At 47.6% G+C, this 18,204-nt stretch overlaps 1 protein-coding gene across 2 annotated transcripts in view; it reads right to left on the reverse strand.

The window, feature by feature from the left end:
* Positions 1–899: 899 nt before the first annotated feature.
* Positions 900–18,204, reverse strand: part of PAK1 (p21 (RAC1) activated kinase 1) — a 102,580-nt gene continuing 85,275 nt past the window's right edge. For both annotated transcript variants that reach the window (XM_063951282.1, XM_063951281.1), the window contains 4 exons: positions 17,887–17,986; positions 17,242–17,438; positions 16,803–16,940; positions 900–1,296 (listed from right to left, as the gene is read on the reverse strand). In XM_063951282.1, the coding sequence (XP_063807352.1) occupies positions 1,210–1,296; positions 16,803–16,940; positions 17,242–17,438; positions 17,887–17,986 (522 nt within the window). In that variant the 3' untranslated portion in view covers positions 900–1,209. The remainder of the gene's footprint in view (positions 1,297–16,802; positions 16,941–17,241; positions 17,439–17,886; positions 17,987–18,204) is intronic.

Genomic DNA, 18,204 nt, shown 5'->3' on the forward strand with positions numbered 1-18,204 from the left:
AAAGGTTGACAGGTTCAAAAGGCAGCTTGCTGGAAGTGTAGGTATAGGTTTGCAATAATTGTGATGTAATATAGAAAACGACACCCCAAAAAAATTTGTGTCGACCTTTACTACTGTCTACCTTTTTCCATGTTGACCCTGTCGACCACATGGGGTCGACCTAATAACGGTCTCTCTAATTAGTGTAGATCTTCTATAACCACACCCAATTGGACAGTGTAATCCACTGCCGGAACCATACTCGGCCGGCGCGTCCCTTTCTGCACCCCAACCCTCTCTCTCGTCTACCATAGTCACCAGACTATGGGGTCTATTTACTAAGCCTTGGATGGATATAAAGTGGACAGAGATGAAGTACCAGCCAATCAGCTCCTAACTGTCATTTTTCAAACCCAGCCTGTAACATGGCAGGTAGGAAATGATTTGCTGGCACTTTATCTCCATCCAAGGCTTAGTAAATAGATCCCTATATTACAGAATATAATATAAGTGAGAGGAGTCTCTCTCTCAATGGGGCAGATGTATTAACCTGGAGAAGGCATAAGGAAATGATAAACCAGTGATGAGTGCAAGGTGATAAACGCACCAGCCAATCAGCGCCAATATGTAAACTAACAGTTAGTCGCTGATTGGCTGGTGCGTTATCACCTTGCACTTATCACTGGTTTATCACTTCCTTATGCCGTCTCCAGCCTTAATACATCTGCCCCAATATTTCTTGGCTTGCAGGAGACAGAGCCCCAGCAACCCCCCCTAAACACCCTGCTAAATAATTATGAAGGAGACTTACTGACCGGATTAATGAGCCTCAAGCAATGATCCGCTAATTCCAGAACTGACCGCGGCTTGGAGATGTCTGGGGTCTATACTGCTTCGTACAGAGAAATGCATTTGAAGAATATGAGAACAAGTTGGTTTCATTTATTTGGATCATCAATAGTCAAAGCTCCAAATTGTAACAATGAAAAAGAAAAAAAAAAAAAGTACAGTTAAAAGACTTTTACAAAACCCTGTGTTTGTCACATATAAAACAGTGTTCACAGTTCTCTCTGTAAGTGTCCAGAGAAGGCCCCGCGGGGCCCGCTAAGAGCAGTGTGCGCTTGTATTGCTCACTCCCGGGGTCCAGCAGCTTCATGACCCGGGAGACGGCGGCTGAACAAGAGCACGGGCCAGGAGTCCGCAAAATGAAGATTCAGGCTTCATCATCGGTTAGCGGGTGCTCTTCGTGGCTTCCTTAGCAGCCAGTATCAGAGGCGTCAGGCTAGACAGGGGTTTGGCGATCTTCAGGAACGGGTGCTGCAGGGGAAAAGGAAATCAGGAGAGACGCATTAGAATGTAGCGGAGTACTAGGCTACATCTGGAAGTTATGCTATGTACATGAGCAAATACACAACGTATATTATACTACAAAAAGATCCCGAAAAGGCACGTCACTTTATAGGAACGATTAAAGGGTATATATCACCCCGCAATACTATGAGCAACACCTCACAACAGAGACCTGCAGGCTATAACCCACATATTACTCCCTGGCAGGTTTCTGCTATATGCTCAACAGGCAAATCCTACAACCATGGACTGCAAGCAGTATAGAAAGGAATATCTGGGGGTATTGGTTGGACACTTTAAAACACAAATTAATATCCGGAAATCATCTTAAGTGAACATTAAAATAGAGATAATGGGCGATATTCAATTGATTTACTGTGTAATGTGACGAAAGGAACGGAGCTAGAATTGAATAGATCCGTTTGGGCACCATCTACTGGCTGCTGGCCGAAAAACAATTGAATTCCGCCCTATGTATTAGTATCAGGACTTCTGCCCTCTCCATGCTGGATGCCAGAAATCCATCAGAAACGGGTGCCCCATCTCCGCCCGCTATGAACGAGCAAGGCTTGCATGCTCGCAAGACGGAAAAGTTCTGCGCGATTCCATGGTGTCGGTCCATTTACTGCCCACAAACGTCTATTTCACCGCAAGAGTGATCCATCACCGGAGAGAACATTGCGTCAGTTCGTTCTATGCCCAATCGTATGTATAGGCATGATGGGATCCGGATTGAAAGTCGACAGTAACTAGGTCGACAATGTCTAGGTCGACCACTGTTGGTCGACAGTCACTAGGTCGACAGGGTGTCTAGGTCAACAGGTCAAAAGGTCGACAGGGTGTCTAGGTCGACAGGGTCTTTAGGTCGATATGTTCTAGGTCGACAGGTCAAAAGGTCGACATGAGTTTTTCACAATTTTTTTCTTTTTTTGAACCTTTTCATACTTAACGATCCACGTGGACTACGATTGGAACGGTAATCTGTGCCGAGCGAAGGCACTATGACCGATGCATGGCGAGCGAAGCGAGCCATGCGAGGGGATGCGGTGCACTAATTGGGGTTCCCGGTCACTCTACGAGGAAAACTACACCAAAATAACATTAAAAACTCATGTCGACCTTTTGACCTGTCGACCTAGAACATGTTGACCTAGACACCCTGTCTACCTAGTTACTGTCGACTTTCAATACCACACCCAAGCATGATACAGGCGGCTTTCTACACCGCACGCCTCGTTTGCAGATATCAGAATCACGCCACACTATTGTCTGTACTATTGCAAGCCGTTCCTGGTTACTTATTGTGACCTTGGCGGAGATGCATGAAAGTGCGGAGAGAGATAAACTACCAACCAGTCTGCGCCGGTCATTTTTCAGACACAGGGCCATATGCAATTGCGGTCAAATTGCCGCAAATGTCGAAAAACGAGGCATTTGACAAAAAAAAAACTGATTCGACAACGCAATACAGTACTTTTCTACAAAAAAAAAAAAGGCCGTTTCAGATTCGACTTTTTGCAATTCGACATTTGTCAAATTCGACATGTCTGCAATGGTAAAAATGCGGCTTTTCGACAGAAGTATATTCAATTGAAGAATGTCGATTCGACAACAGTGCTTTTCGACAGTCATTTAGTCAATTTCAGGCCGCCTCATTTTGCTGGCGTGATCTAATAAAAATTTTTAAAAACATGTTTTTTTGGGGGGGTTTTTTGTTGCTAATAGCATATCTATTTATATTAGAAGGGATTATCTACTTGGTTTGCCTATTAGGAGCCACAAGTATTATTTAATAGATTTTTTAAAAGAATATTTTTATATTTTTTTACTGACTAAAATAATATGGAGAGATCAGAGCATGTTTTTCAGTTGGAAGGGGTGGGAATGGGTTAAAATCCTGAAAAAAAAAATGCGTGGGGTCCCCCCTCCTAAGCATAACCAGCCTCGGGCTCTTTGAGCCGGTCCTGGTTGTAAAAATACGGGGGGGGGGGGGGGAAATGACAGGGGATCCCCCATATTTTAACAACCAGCACCGGGCTCTGCGTCCAGTCCTGGTGCAAAAAATACGGGGGACAAAAGACGTAGGTGTCCCCCGTATTTTTCACACCAGCACCGGGCTCCACTAGCTAGAGAGATAGTGCCACAGCCGGGGGACACTTTTATACCGATCCCTGCGGCCGTGGCATTAAATCCCCAACTAGTCACCCGGGGTACCCTGGAGTGGGGACCCCTTAAATCAAGGGGTGTCCCCGTCCCCCCCCTCCAGCCATCCTTCAGCCATCCAAGGGCCAGGAGTGAAGCCCGAGGCTGTCCCCCCCCATACAAGGGCTGCGGATGGGGGGCTGATGGCCAAGTGTAAAAAAAAAAAGGAATATATATTTTTTTTTTAGCAGAACTACAAGTCCCAGCAAGCCTCCCCCCGCAAGCTGGTACTTGGAGAACCACAAGTACCAGCATGCGGAGGCGAAACGGGCCCACTGGTACCTGTAGTTCTACTACAAAAAAAATACCCAAATAAAAACCGTACACACACACCGTGACAGTATAACTTTATTACATACATGCACACCTACATACACACATACTTACCTATGTTGACACAAAGCAGTCGGTCCTTTTCACCAGTAGAATCTACGGTTTACCTGTAAATAAAATTATACTCACAACAATCCAGTGTAGATCTGTCCTCTTCAGAGTTTGTAATCCACGTACTTGGCAAAATAATAAAACGCAAAACCCGATCCACGCACTGAAAGGGGTCCCATGTTTACACATGGGACTCCTTTCCTTGACTGCCAGGACCCCCCGTGACTGCTGTCAAAGAGGGTCCCTTCAGCCAATCAGGGAGCGCCACGTCGTGGCACTCTCCTGATTGGCTGTGCGCGTCTGAGCTTTCAGGCGGCGCATAGCACATAGGCGCTTCATTATATTCAATGGTGGGAACTTTCCGGTCAGCGGTTGACCGCGAGTAACCTTAACCGCTGACGCAAAGTTCCCACCATTGGATACAATGGAGCGCCTATGTGCTACATTGTATCTCGAGTGCGCCACCTGACCCGTGGATTCTACTGGTGAAGAGGACTGACTGCTTCATGTCAACATAGGTAAGCATGTGTGTGTCGGTGTGCATGTATGTAATAAAGTTATACTGTCACGGTGTGTGTGTGTACTGTTTTTATTTGGGTATTTTTTTTGTAGTAGAACTACAGGTACCAGTGGGCCCGTTTCCCCCCCCGCATGCTGGTACTTGTGGTTCTCCAAGTACCAGCTTGCGGGGGAGGCTTGCTGGGACTTGTAGTTCTGCTACAAAAAACAATATTCTTTTTTTTGACACTTGGCTATCAGCCTCCCATCCGCCGCCCTTGGATGGTGGTGGGGGGAAGGGGGGGTTTTGGACAGCCTCGGGCTTCACCCCCTGGCCCTTGGATGGCTGGAGGGGGGGACCCCTTGATTTAAGGGGTCCCCACTCCTCCAGGGTACCCCGGCCAGGGGTGACTAGTTGGGGATTTAATGCCACAGCCGCAGGGACCGGTATAAAAGTGTCCCCTGGCTGTGGCATTATCTCTCCAGCTAGTGGAGCCCGGTGCTGGTGTGAAAAATACGGGGGAGCCCTACGTCTTTTGTCCCCCGTATTTTTTGCACCAGGACCGGACGCAGAGCCCGGTGCTGGTTGTTAAAATAGGGGGGATCCCCTTTCATTTTTCCCCACGGATTTTTACAACCAGGACCGGCTCAAAGAGCCCGAGGCTGGTTATGCTTAGGAGGGGGGATCCCGCGCATTTTTTTCAGGGTTTTTTAAACACTTTTGTGCCGTCCATGAAGTCGAATCCAGGACGCACACTATCGTCAATAGGTCCGTTTTTCGACAGCGGGATATGAATATGTCGAATTCGGGTCCCCGCGGGAGGGTGTGTGACTGTCGAATTAAAAAACGAATTGCATATACCCCACAGTCTGTAACATGACAGAAGCTGATTGGTTGGTACTTTATTTCTCTCCAAGCTTCATTTTTGTGGTCAAGGTTTAATACAGAAATATGTTCTGTGATCAATGTTTAACATTAAAATGCAGAAGTAGGTTACGCCGGACCCCTGAGCTTACAGCGTAGCACTGGGAAACACCGAAACCCCCACGCTCACGGCACAGCAGTGGGTTACGCTGGTCCCCCGTATTTACATCACAGTAGTGGGTAACACCGGATCCCCGCGCTCACAGAGCAGCAGAGGGTAACGCCGAATCCCCGCGCTCACAGAGCAGCAGAGGGTAACGCCGAACCCCCGCGCTCACAGCGCAGCAGAGGGTAACGCCGAATCCCCGCGCTCACAGCGCAGCAGAGGGTAACGCCGAGTCCCCGCGCTCACAGCGCAGCAGAGGGTAACGCCGAGTCCCCGCGCTCACAGCGCAGCAGAGGGTAACGCCGAGTCCCCGCGCTCACAGCGCAGCAGAGGGTAACGCCGAATCCCCGCGCTCACAGAGCAGCAGAGGGTAACGCCGAATCCCCGCGCTCACAGAGCAGCAGAGGGTAACGCCGAATCCCCGCGCTCACAGAGCAGCAGAGGGTAACGCCGAATCCCCGCGCTCACAGAGCAGCAGAGGGTAACGCCGAATCCCCGCGCTCACAGAGCAGCAGAGGGTAACGCCGAATCCCCGCGCTCACAGCGCAGCAGAGGGTAACGCCGGATCCCCGCGCAGCAGAGGGTAACGCCGGATCCCTGCGCTCACAGCGCAGCAGAGGGTAACGCCGGATCCCCGCGCTCACGGAGCAGCAGAGGGTAACGCTGGATCCCCACGCTCACAGCGCAGCAGAGGGTAACGCCGGATTCCCGCGCTCACAGCGCAGCAGAGGGTAACGCCGGATTCCCGCGCTCACAGCGCAGCAGAGGGTAACGCCGGATTGTCGTGGACACCCACGAGTGGAAATAGTCCCTGTTGGTCAGCATGCCGACCATCGGGATAGTGTGGGGGTGGGATGTTGGTGGAGGTCATGTGACAGTCGGTCTCCCGACCTCCGGTCACATGAATACCACCCTATAAGATGATCTTATTGTTTGTTATACACAACATCCATGATGGATAAAAATCCCTACTTAACCCTTCCCTGGCCAGGGGCTTTTCACACATTCGAAACACGGAAAATCTCACTTCCAGGCTTCTCTGGATGCCAAGACGCCATGAACGTGCGGGCCGGAGATGATTTAGTACCCCCGGAGGAGAATCTCAGGGATGGGCTCTGACAATCTGCATCATGTCTGACAGCAGAAAATCAGCTCTGCCCAGACTGATACGTGTCATGGGATCCAGGTAAGTAAATTACATTAATCCCATGTTTTAAGATTTGGGTGATGTTCTCTTTTTAAACGGTCAGAAAACACTGAAATCCTATAAACCATGAGCCTCCTTAGTGCCTGTGTAACACAGGGCAGACATACAGTATAATGCAGAGCTTTCTTTCCTACGCCTACTAGAAAAAATATATTTAAAAAAAAGTAACATATAACATTATATATCACTGTGGATAAGGCATGGTCCACACTTTAACACCCGTGTTCTGTACGAAGACCACACACACACACACACACACACACACGATATCCGTGTTCGTACTTCCCGAGGGATCGCACAGACGGATAACACCGCCCTGGTTTATCTTGCAACTTTGCAAACGATTAACATTGAACTAAAGATCTAATTACTGCACATCATTAATAAATGAGATAATACCGGCCCAGACGAGACGCACAGGTATGTGCAGTGATCCTGTAATCCGCACACAGTCAGTGTCTAGTAATAAGAAATAATAATTCTATTTCCATAGTATGTATAGTTCCAGCTTACACCTTTATTCTGCACCTGCTCTGTGGTCAGCATTATATACTCATATGTAACACTGCGGGATAATGGCAGTTACATTAATGCAATGACTGGTATCTGCCCCATAGCAGGCAATTCATCTGTCCGGCACTGTCTGGGAAGTCTGTCATCGTTATGCGGTATATCACTTGCCATCTTATACATTATCTCCATAGCTAGAGACTCGATGCTTTCACTGGCACGCTGAGCGGAACACACGGAGGTCTGTTCTACTAACCGTCCATCCAGTATACTGCAGAATAAGATGCTGCCAGTCCAGTCACCGGTTATTAGGGGGAACTGTGCGCTTTCCGGCCCAGTGTATGGAGCGGATGTAACCTGCTGGGTTTTAGGCACCACTGTCATGTAAAACAAGAGTCTATTTATATAGTGTTCTCCTCATGACTGGCAGGAGACAGTGTGAACAGAAGTCCGTCCACCTGTTCCCAGCAATGCAGGAAACACTAAATGCCAGACGTCACACAGGAGGGGGAGAGTAACCATTCCTATACAGCACAGGACTGGCAGTCCTACATCACCTGCTACCAACACCCACACAGCAGCCACTGTCTATATATCATCACACAGGAGGGGGAGAGTAACCATTCCTATACAGCACAGGACTGACAGTCCTACATCACCTGCTACCAATACCCACACAGCAGCCACTGTCTATATATCATCACACAGGAGGAGAGAGTAATCATTCCTATACAGCACAGGACTGGCAGTCCTACATCACCTGCTACCAATACCTACTGTCTATATATCATCACACAGGAGGAGAGTAACCATTCCTATACAGCACAGGACTGGCAGTCCTACATCAACTGCTACCAATACCCACACAGCAGCCACTGTCTATATATCATCACACAGGAGGGGGAGAGTAATCATTCCTATACAGCACAGGACTGACAGTCCTACATCCCCTGCTACCAATACCCACACAGCAGCCACTGTCTATATATCATCACACAGGAGGAGAGAGTAATCATTCCTATACAGCACAGGACTGGCAGTCCTACATCACCTGCTACCAATACCTACTGTCTATATATCATCACACAGGAGGAGGAGAGTAACCATTCCTATACAGCACAGGACTGGCAGTCCTACATCAACTGCTACCAATACCCACACAGCAGCCACTGTCTATATATCATCACACAGGAGGGGAGAGTAACCATTCCTATACAGCACAGGACTGACAGTCCTACATCAACTGCTACCAATACCAACACAGCAGCCACTGTCTATATATCATCACACAGGAGTAGAGTAACCATTCCTATACAGCACAGGACTGACAGTCCTACATCACCTGCTACCAATACCCACACAGCAGCCACTGTCTATATATCATCACACAGGAGGAGAGTAACCATTCCTATACAGCACAGGACTGACAGTCCTACATCACCTACTACCAATACCCACACAGCAGCCACTGTCTATATATCATCACACAGGAGGAGAGTAACCATTCCTATACAGCACAGGACTGACAGTCCTACATCAACTGCTACCAATACCCACACAGCAGCCACTGTCTATATATCATCACACAGGAGGGGGGAGAGTAACCATTCCTATACAGCACAGGACTGGCAGTCCTACATCAACTGCTACCAATACCCACACAGCAGCCACTGTCTATATATCATCACACAGGAGGGGGGAGAGTAACCATTCCTATACAGCACAGGACTGGCAGTCCTACATCACCTGCTACCAATACCCACACAGCAGCCACTGTCTATATATCATCACACAGGAGGAGAGTAACCATTCCTATACAGCACAGGACTGACAGTCCTACATCAACTGCTACCAATACCCACACAGCAGCCACTGTCTATATATCATCACACAGGAGGAGAGTAACCATTCCTATACAGCACCGGACTGACAGTCCTACATCCCCTGCTACCAATACCCACACAGCAGCCACTGTCTATATATCAACACACAGGAGGAGAGAGTAACCATTCCTATACAGCACAGGACTGGCAGTCCTACATCAACTGCTACCAATACCCACACAGCAGCCACTGTCTATATATCATCACACAGGAGGAGAGTAACCATTCCTATACAGCACAGGACTGACAGTCCTACATCACCTGCTACCAATACCCACACAGCAGCCACTGTCTATATATCATCACACAGGAGGGGGAGAGTAACCATTCCTATACAGCACAGGACTGACAGTCCTACATCCCCTGCTACCAATACCCACACAGCAGCCACTGTCTATATATCATCACACAGGAGGGGGGAGAGTAACCATTCCTATACAGCACAGGACTGGCAGTCCTACATCACCTGCTACCAATACCCACACAGCAGCCACTGTCTATATATCATCACACAGGAGGGGGAGAGTAACCATTCCTATACAGCACAGGACTGACAGTCCTACATCACCCACTACCAATACCCACACAGCAGCCACTGTCTATATATCATCACCCAGGAGGGGGAGAGTAACCATTCCTATACAGCACAGGACTGACAGTCCTACATCACCCACTACCAATACCCACACAGTCCTACATCACCTGCTACCAAAACCCACACAGCAGCCACTGTCTATATATCATCACACAGGAGGAGAGAGTAACCATTCCTATACAGCACAGGACTGACAGTCCTACATCACCTGCTACCAATAACCACACAGCAGCCACTGTCTATATATCATCACACAGGAGGAGAGAGTAACCATTCCTATACAGCACAGGACTGGCAGTCCTACATCCCCTGCTACCAATACCTACTGTCTATATATCATCACACAGGAGGGAGAGAGTAACCATTCCTATACAGCACAGGACTGACAGTCCTACATCACCTGCTACCAATACCCACACAGCAGCCACTGTCTATATATCATCTCCCAGGAGGGGAGAGTAACCATTCCTATACAGCACAGGACTGGCAGTCCTACATCACCTGCTACCAATACCCACACAGCAGCCACTGTCTATATATCATCACACAGGAGGGGGAGAGTAACCATTCCTATACAGCACAGGACTGACAGTCCTACATCACCTGCTACCAATACCCACACAGCAGCCACTGTCTATATATCATCACACAGGAGGGGGAGAGTAACCATTCCTATACAGCACAGGACTGACAGTCCTACATCAACTGCTACCAATACCCACACAGCAGCCACTGTCTATATATCATCACACAGGAGGGAGAGAGTAACCATTCCTATACAGCACAGGACTGACAGTCCTACATCACCTGCTACCAATACCCACACAACAGCCACTGTCTATATATCATCACACAGGAGGGGGAGAGTAACCATTCCTATACAGCACAGGACTGGCAGTCCTACATCACCTACTACCAATACCTACTGTCTATATATCATCACACAGGAGGAGAGAGTAACCATTCCTATACAGCACAGGACTGACAGTCCTACATCACCTGCTACCAATACCCACACAGCAGCCACTGTCTATATATCATCACACAGGAGGGGGGAGAGTAACCATTCCTATAAAGCACAGGACTGGCAGTCCTACATCACCTGCTACCAATACCTACTGTCTATATATCATCACACAGGAGGGGGGAGAGTAACCATTCCTATACAGCACAGGACTGGCAGTCCTACATCACCTGCTACCAATACCCACACAGCAGCCACTGTCTATATATCATCACACAGGAGGAGAGAGTAACCATTCCTATACAGCACAGGACTGGCAGTCCTACATCACCTGCTACCAATACCCACACAGCAGCCACTGTCTATATATCATCACACAGGAGGGGGGAGAGTAACCATTCCTATACAGCACAGGACTGGCAGTCCTACATCACCTGCTACCAATACCTACTGTCTATATATCATCACACAGGAGGAGAGAGTAACCATTCCTATACAGCACAGGACTGGCAGTCCTACATCACCTGCTACCAATACCCACACAGCAGCCACTGTCTATATATCATCACACAGGAGGAGAGTAACCATTCCTATACAGCACAGGACTGACAGTCCTACATCACCTACTACCAATACCCACACAGCAGCCACTGTCTATATATCATCACACAGGAGGAGAGTAACCATTCCTATACAGCACAGGACTGACAGTCCTACATCAACTGCTACCAATACCCACACAGCAGCCACTGTCTATATATCATCACACAGGAGTAGAGTAACCATTCCTATACAGCACAGGACTGACAGTCCTACATCACCTACTACCAATACCCACACAGCAGCCACTGTCTATATATCATCACACAGGAGGAGAGTAACCATTCCTATACAGCACAGGACTGACAGTCCTACATCAACTGCTACCAATACCCACACAGCAGCCACTGTCTATATATCATCACACAGGAGGAGAGTAACCATTCCTATACAGCACCGGACTGACAGTCCTACATCCCCTGCTACCAATACCCACACAGCAGCCACTGTCTATATATCAACACACAGGAGGAGAGAGTAACCATTCCTATACAGCACAGGACTGACAGTCCTACATCACCTGCTACCAATACCCACACAGCAGCCACTGTCTATATATCATCACACAGGAGGAGAGAGTAACCATTCCGATACAGCACAGGACTGGCAGTCCTACATCACCTGCTACCAATACCCACACAGGAGCCACTGTCTATATATTATCATCACACAGGAGGAGAGAGTAACCATTCATATACAGCACAGGACTGGCAGTCCTACATCAACTGCTACCAATACCCACACAGCAGCCGCTGTCTATATATCATCACACAGGAGGAGAGTAACCATTCCTATACAGCACAGGACTGACAGTCCTACATCACCTGCTACCAATACCCACACAGCAGCCACTGTCTATATATCATCACACAGGAGGGGGAGAGTAACCATTCCTATACAGCACCGGACTGGCAGTCCTACATCACCTACTACCAATACCTACTGTCTATATATCATCACACAGGAGGAGAGAGTAACCATTCCTATACAGCACAGGACTGACAGTCCTACATCACCTGCTACCAATACCCACACAGCAGCCACTGTCTATATATATCATCACACAGGAGGAGGAGAGTAACCATTCCTATACAGCACAGGACTGGCAGTCCTACATCACCTGCTACCAATACCCACACAGCAGCCACTGTCTATATATCATCACACAGGAGGGGGAGAGTAACCATTCCTATACAGCACAGGACTGACAGTCCTACATCACCCACTACCAATACCCACACAGCAGCCACTGTCTATATATCATCACCCAGGAGGGGGAGAGTAACCATTCCTATACAGCACAGGACTGACAGTCCTACATCACCCACTACCAATACCCACACAGTCCTACATCACCTGCTACCAAAACCCACACAGCAGCCACTGTCTATTTATCATCACACAGGAGGAGAGAGTAACCATTCCTATACAGCACAGGACTGACAGTCATACATCACCTGTTACCAATAACCACACAGCAGCCACTGTCTATATATCATCACACAGGAGGAGAGAGTAACCATTCCTATACAGCACAGGACTGGCAGTCCTACATCCCCTGCTACCAATACCTACTGTCTATATATCATCACACAGGAGGGAGAGAGTAACCATTCCTATACAGCACAGGACTGACAGTCCTACATCACCTGCTACCAATACCCACACAGCAGCCACTGTCTATATATCATCTCCCAGGAGGGGAGAGTAACCATTCCTATACAGCACAGGACTGGCAGTCCTACATCCCCTGCTACCAATACCTACTGTCTATATATCATCACACAGGAGGAGAGAGTAACCATTCCTATACAGCACAGGACTGACAGTCCTACATCACCCACTACCAATACCCACAGTCCTACATCACCCACTACCAATACCCACACAGTCCTACATCACCCACTACCAATACCCACACAGTCCTACATCACCTGCTACCAATACCCACACAGCAGCCACTGTCTATATATCATCACACAGGAGGAGAGAGTAACCATTCCTATACAGCACAGGACTGACAGTCCTACATCACCCAATACCAATACCCACACAGCAGCCACTGTCTATATATCATCACACAGGAGGAGAGAGTAACCATTCCTATACAGCACAGGACTGACAGTCCTACATCACCTGCTACCAATACCCACTGTCTATATATCATCACACAGGAGGAGAGTAACCATTCCTATACAGCACAGGACTGACAGTCCTACATCACCTACTACCAATACCCACACAGCAGCCACTGTCTATATATCATCACACAGGAGGAGAGTAACCATTCCTATACAGCACAGGACTGACAGTCCTACATCACCTGCTACCAATACCCACACAGCAGCCACTGTCTATATATCATCACACAGGAGGGGGGAGAGTAACCATTCCTATAAAGCACAGGACTGGCAGTCCTACATCACCTGCTACCAATACCTACTGTCTATATATCATCACACAGGAGGGGGGAGAGTAACCATTCCTATACAGCACAGGACTGGCAGTCCTACATCACCTGCTACCAATACCCACACAGCAGCCACTGTCTATATATCATCACACAGGAGGAGAGAGTAACCATTCCTATACAGCACAGGACTGGCAGTCCTACATCACCCACTACCAATACCCACACAGTCCTACATCACCTGCTACCAAAACCCACTGTCTATATATCATCACACAGGAGGAGAGTAACCATTCCTATACAGCACAGGACTGACAGTCCTACATCACCTGCTACCAATACCCACTGTCTATATATCATCACACAGGAGGAGAGTAACCATTCCTATACAGCACAGGACTGACAGTCCTACATCACCTGCTACCAATACCCACTGTCTATATATCATCACACAGGAGGAGAGTAACCATTCCTATACAGCACAGGACTGACAGTCCTACATCACCTACTACCAATACCCACACAGCAGCCACTGTCTATATATCATCACACAGGAGGAGAGTAACCATTCCTATACAGCACAGGACTGACAGTCCTACATCACCTGCTACCAATACCCACACAGCAGCCACTGTCTATATATCATCACACAGGAGGAGAGAGTAACCATTCCTATACAGCACAGGACTGACAGTCCTACATCACCTGCTACCAATACCCACACAGCAGCCACTGTCTATATATCATCACACAGGAGGGAGAGAGTAACCATTCCTATACAGCACAGGACTGGCAGTCCTACATCACCTGCTACCAATACCTACTGTCTATATATCATCACACAGGAGGGAGAGAGTAACCATTCCTATACAGCACAGAACTGACAGTCCTACATCACCTGCTACCAAAACCCACACAGCAGCCACTGTCTATATATCATCACACAGGAGGAGAGTAACCATTCCTATACAGCACAGGACTGACAGTCCTACATCAACTGCTACCAACACCCACACAGCAGCCACTGTCTATATATCATCACACAGGAGGAGAGTAACCATTCCTATACAGCACAGGACTGACAGTCCTACATCACCTGCTACCAACACCCACACAGCAGCCACTGTCTATATATCATCACACAGGAGTAGAGTAACCATTCCTATACAGCACAGGACTGACAGTCCTACATCACCTGCTACCAATACCCACACAGCAGCCACTGTCTATATATCATCACACAGGAGGAGAGTAACCATTCCTATACAGCACAGGACTGACAGTCCTACATCACCTGCTACCAACACCCACACAGCAGCCACTGTCTATATATCATCACACAGGAGGGGGGAGAGTAACCATTCCTATACAGCACAGGACTGACAGTCCTACATCAACTGCTACCAATACCCACACAGCAGCCACTGTCTATATATCATCACACAGGAGGGGGGAGAGTAACCATTCCTATACAGCACAGGACTGACAGTCCTACATCACCTGCTACCAATACCCACACAGCAGCCACTGTCTATATATCATCACACAGGAGGAGAGAGTAACAATTCCTATACAGCACAGGACTGACAGTCCTACATCCCCTGCTACCAATATCCACACAGCAGCCAATGTCTATATATATCATCTGTAATTTATAAAGAGTGAAGTTGCCCATAGCAACCACTCACTGTACTTTATAAACGCTAGGTAGAATCTGACTGGTTGCTATGGGCAACTTCTGTACTGGTCGCCACTACAAAAGTAGACTAGAAAAAAAGCTGTAATATAGTCAGTGGCTCTCCGATAACGTGGAACTACAAGTCTCAGTATGTCCTGGCAGGCTTGGAGCTGTGGGATGTGGAGATAGAAAGGTTTGTTCTATTGCCTCTTATCCTGCAGAGATTACATATTACAGCTCCATATGCTGTTTAGTTTCAGTCATTTGGTCAAGACATACAAATGTACAGAGAAACCGTGGTACAGAAGCAGCGGCACCACCATTTATAACAATGCCAAACACTAAACAGGATTTATAAGGCCAATTATTATTTGGAAAGATCACAACGAAGGCAGTTTAAGTGTCTCCAATCACTAAGCGACCTGCATTAGGGGAGCAGCACCAGACCCTAATCGGGTAAATCGAGTAAGTACTGTAGGTCCATTTTCGGCATGGGGGACCCGCAGTGACCCGTGTGGGTGATTAAGAGTCTGGCATCAGTTACCTAGCACTGAGGAGTGTTCGGTGAAACAATTATTATTGTGGAAAGTGATGGGGAGAAACAGAAGCCGTTTACACGGGACACTCTGCCAATAAGACGAGAATAATCAGGAGGAGATTTGTGGGAGGTGATCCGGAATTTACACGTAATTGCGCTACCTATAAGAGTTTAGGGGGGGAGTCAATCAGGTGATAGTTTGGTACCGCGATGCAAATTTGCATTGCGAATTACATTTGCAATTCAGTTCCCTTCCTTTTTCCATGTAAATTCACCTGTTTCTGTCCGTAATTAAATTAATGGCCTCAAAGTATCCCAAAATTAACTTTTTCGGTAGTTTATTCACCCCAAATTGAATTAAAGTATTTCAATGGAAAAAAAAAAAAAATCGATTTTTGTCGTTTTTTTAGATTTTAGAAAAGAAATAATGGCCTCTAATTACCCCTAAATCACCTTTTTCCTACTTTTTTTTTTGCATGTATCGTTCAATTCCTTTGCAATTAAATGAATTTCGTAAGCTTTTTACATTATTTTACTTTTCTTTTTTTTAAATGCACAAAATCAGCCATATGACACCTTTTAAAAAGGTCCAGTACTTTCCTCACGCCCACTGCCAGTCCTCTATAGGATTCTGATAAGGAAGTTATCACGTATTTGGCGGCTAGACAGCCTCTCCACTTTTTCATGCTATTTTCCCAGCTCACTTTTTGGAGTAGTGCCAATTGTCATTTCCAACTGAACTACGCAACTCTCGAAGTGTGTGAATTTATAAGCGTGGTGTGGGAGTTTCACACCTTATGCAAACTCACACCTAATTGAATTCCCCCTCTCACCCAGCCAATGCAAAGCTTCTGTAATTCAGGCGTCTCCTTCCCCCATTACATAAATAAGAAGGATCTTGCTTAGAGGATGAAGTGTTCTGCACTGGAGGTCAGGTATTTCTGGATATGGGAAAGGGAGGGGGGGGGTTTACCTCCAGCAAATCTCTGGCTGATCCCCTCTTCTCCACGTCCATCTCCAGGCATCGGTTGAGGAAGTCTCGGAACGTGACAGACAGCTTCTCTGGGTTCTGAAGCTCCGGGGTACCGTTCGTGGCGATGAGATACAGCGCCTGTTTACGTAACACAGTCATGAGTCAATAAACAGTCTGCTCCCAATACTGGAGGGGGAACAAATAAAAAGTAGATTTCTAATGCGAAGCTTCAGTAAAGTACAAAATGTAGATAAGATATTTGCTAGTGTAATCCCCCCCCCCTACCCCCACCACCATACACGCACCCATCAGCCACAAATGAGTTGGTCCGCACCGTCTACACCTCACAAGCCGGTGGGGCGATCAGAGTGTCTGGATGTGGATGGTACAAGCCTGGTAACGGGGGATCAGAGTATAGCGAGGCTTCAGAGGCACTTACCCTCAGAGGATTTTCATTCAAGTATGGAGGTTCTCCCTCTATCATCTCTATGGCCATGATCCCCAGAGACCAGATGTCCACTTTAGGGCCGTAAGCTTTGCGGGTGACTACCTCCGGGGCCATCCAATAGGGAGTACCTACCATGGTACTGCGCTTACTCTGTTCCGGGGTAATTTGGGCGCAAAAACCGAAGTCGGCTAGAAGGAAAAGATACAACACACATGAATACATTTCCGGAGTCGGGTTCCTCACACATGACGTTTTCCGGAGATCTGTAATGCGTGTAAGTAGCGCTGGCCATAGACGGCACACCTACTGCAGAGGACGCATCGGGCAGACGAGGGCAGGAGTGACCGCACCATAATCTGTGCGCCTCCACTCACTGCACCATGTAAGTGGCCTTCATTTCACAGCTTGGAGTTGGCAGAACCATGGTCAGGGGCGTGGCGGGCTGGACAGGTTTGAGAACCAATCCGAACAATCCAGACCGGTTCCAGCTGTTTCCAGGCAGTGAACAGTTACCGATCAGGGTACGGACAGTTTACAAAGGTTAATCAAATATATTACGGCGTAGACCATATTAGTGTAACAAATGTAAAAATGTGAAATACATTTGATAGCATGTAGCGTGTTGCGTGAACATACTTAATTTCACCGAGCCATCCATTCCCAGTAGGATGTTGTCGCTCTTAATGTCCCGATGGATGACTTGATTAGAGTGAAGGAATTCCAGGGCCTGAAGACACTGGAGACAAGAGGAGGACATGAGACTGGAAAGGTGGAACCAGAAGAGACCAACCTACAGATGGAGCCACACTTATCTTGGCTTCTCTGCTGCTCCTAGGTGCACCAAGGCTTATTAGCATATACCCTTCATCTATTGTTCTCAGCTGCAATACAATACAGAGAGAACAATACAGTAGGGGATTAACTCTTGACTGCCCTGGCTCAATTAATCCTATT

This window comes from Pseudophryne corroboree, chromosome 2, assembly GCF_028390025.1.
Source record: "Pseudophryne corroboree isolate aPseCor3 chromosome 2, aPseCor3.hap2, whole genome shotgun sequence".
In the NCBI taxonomy this organism is placed as follows: domain Eukaryota; kingdom Metazoa; phylum Chordata; class Amphibia; order Anura; family Myobatrachidae; genus Pseudophryne; species Pseudophryne corroboree.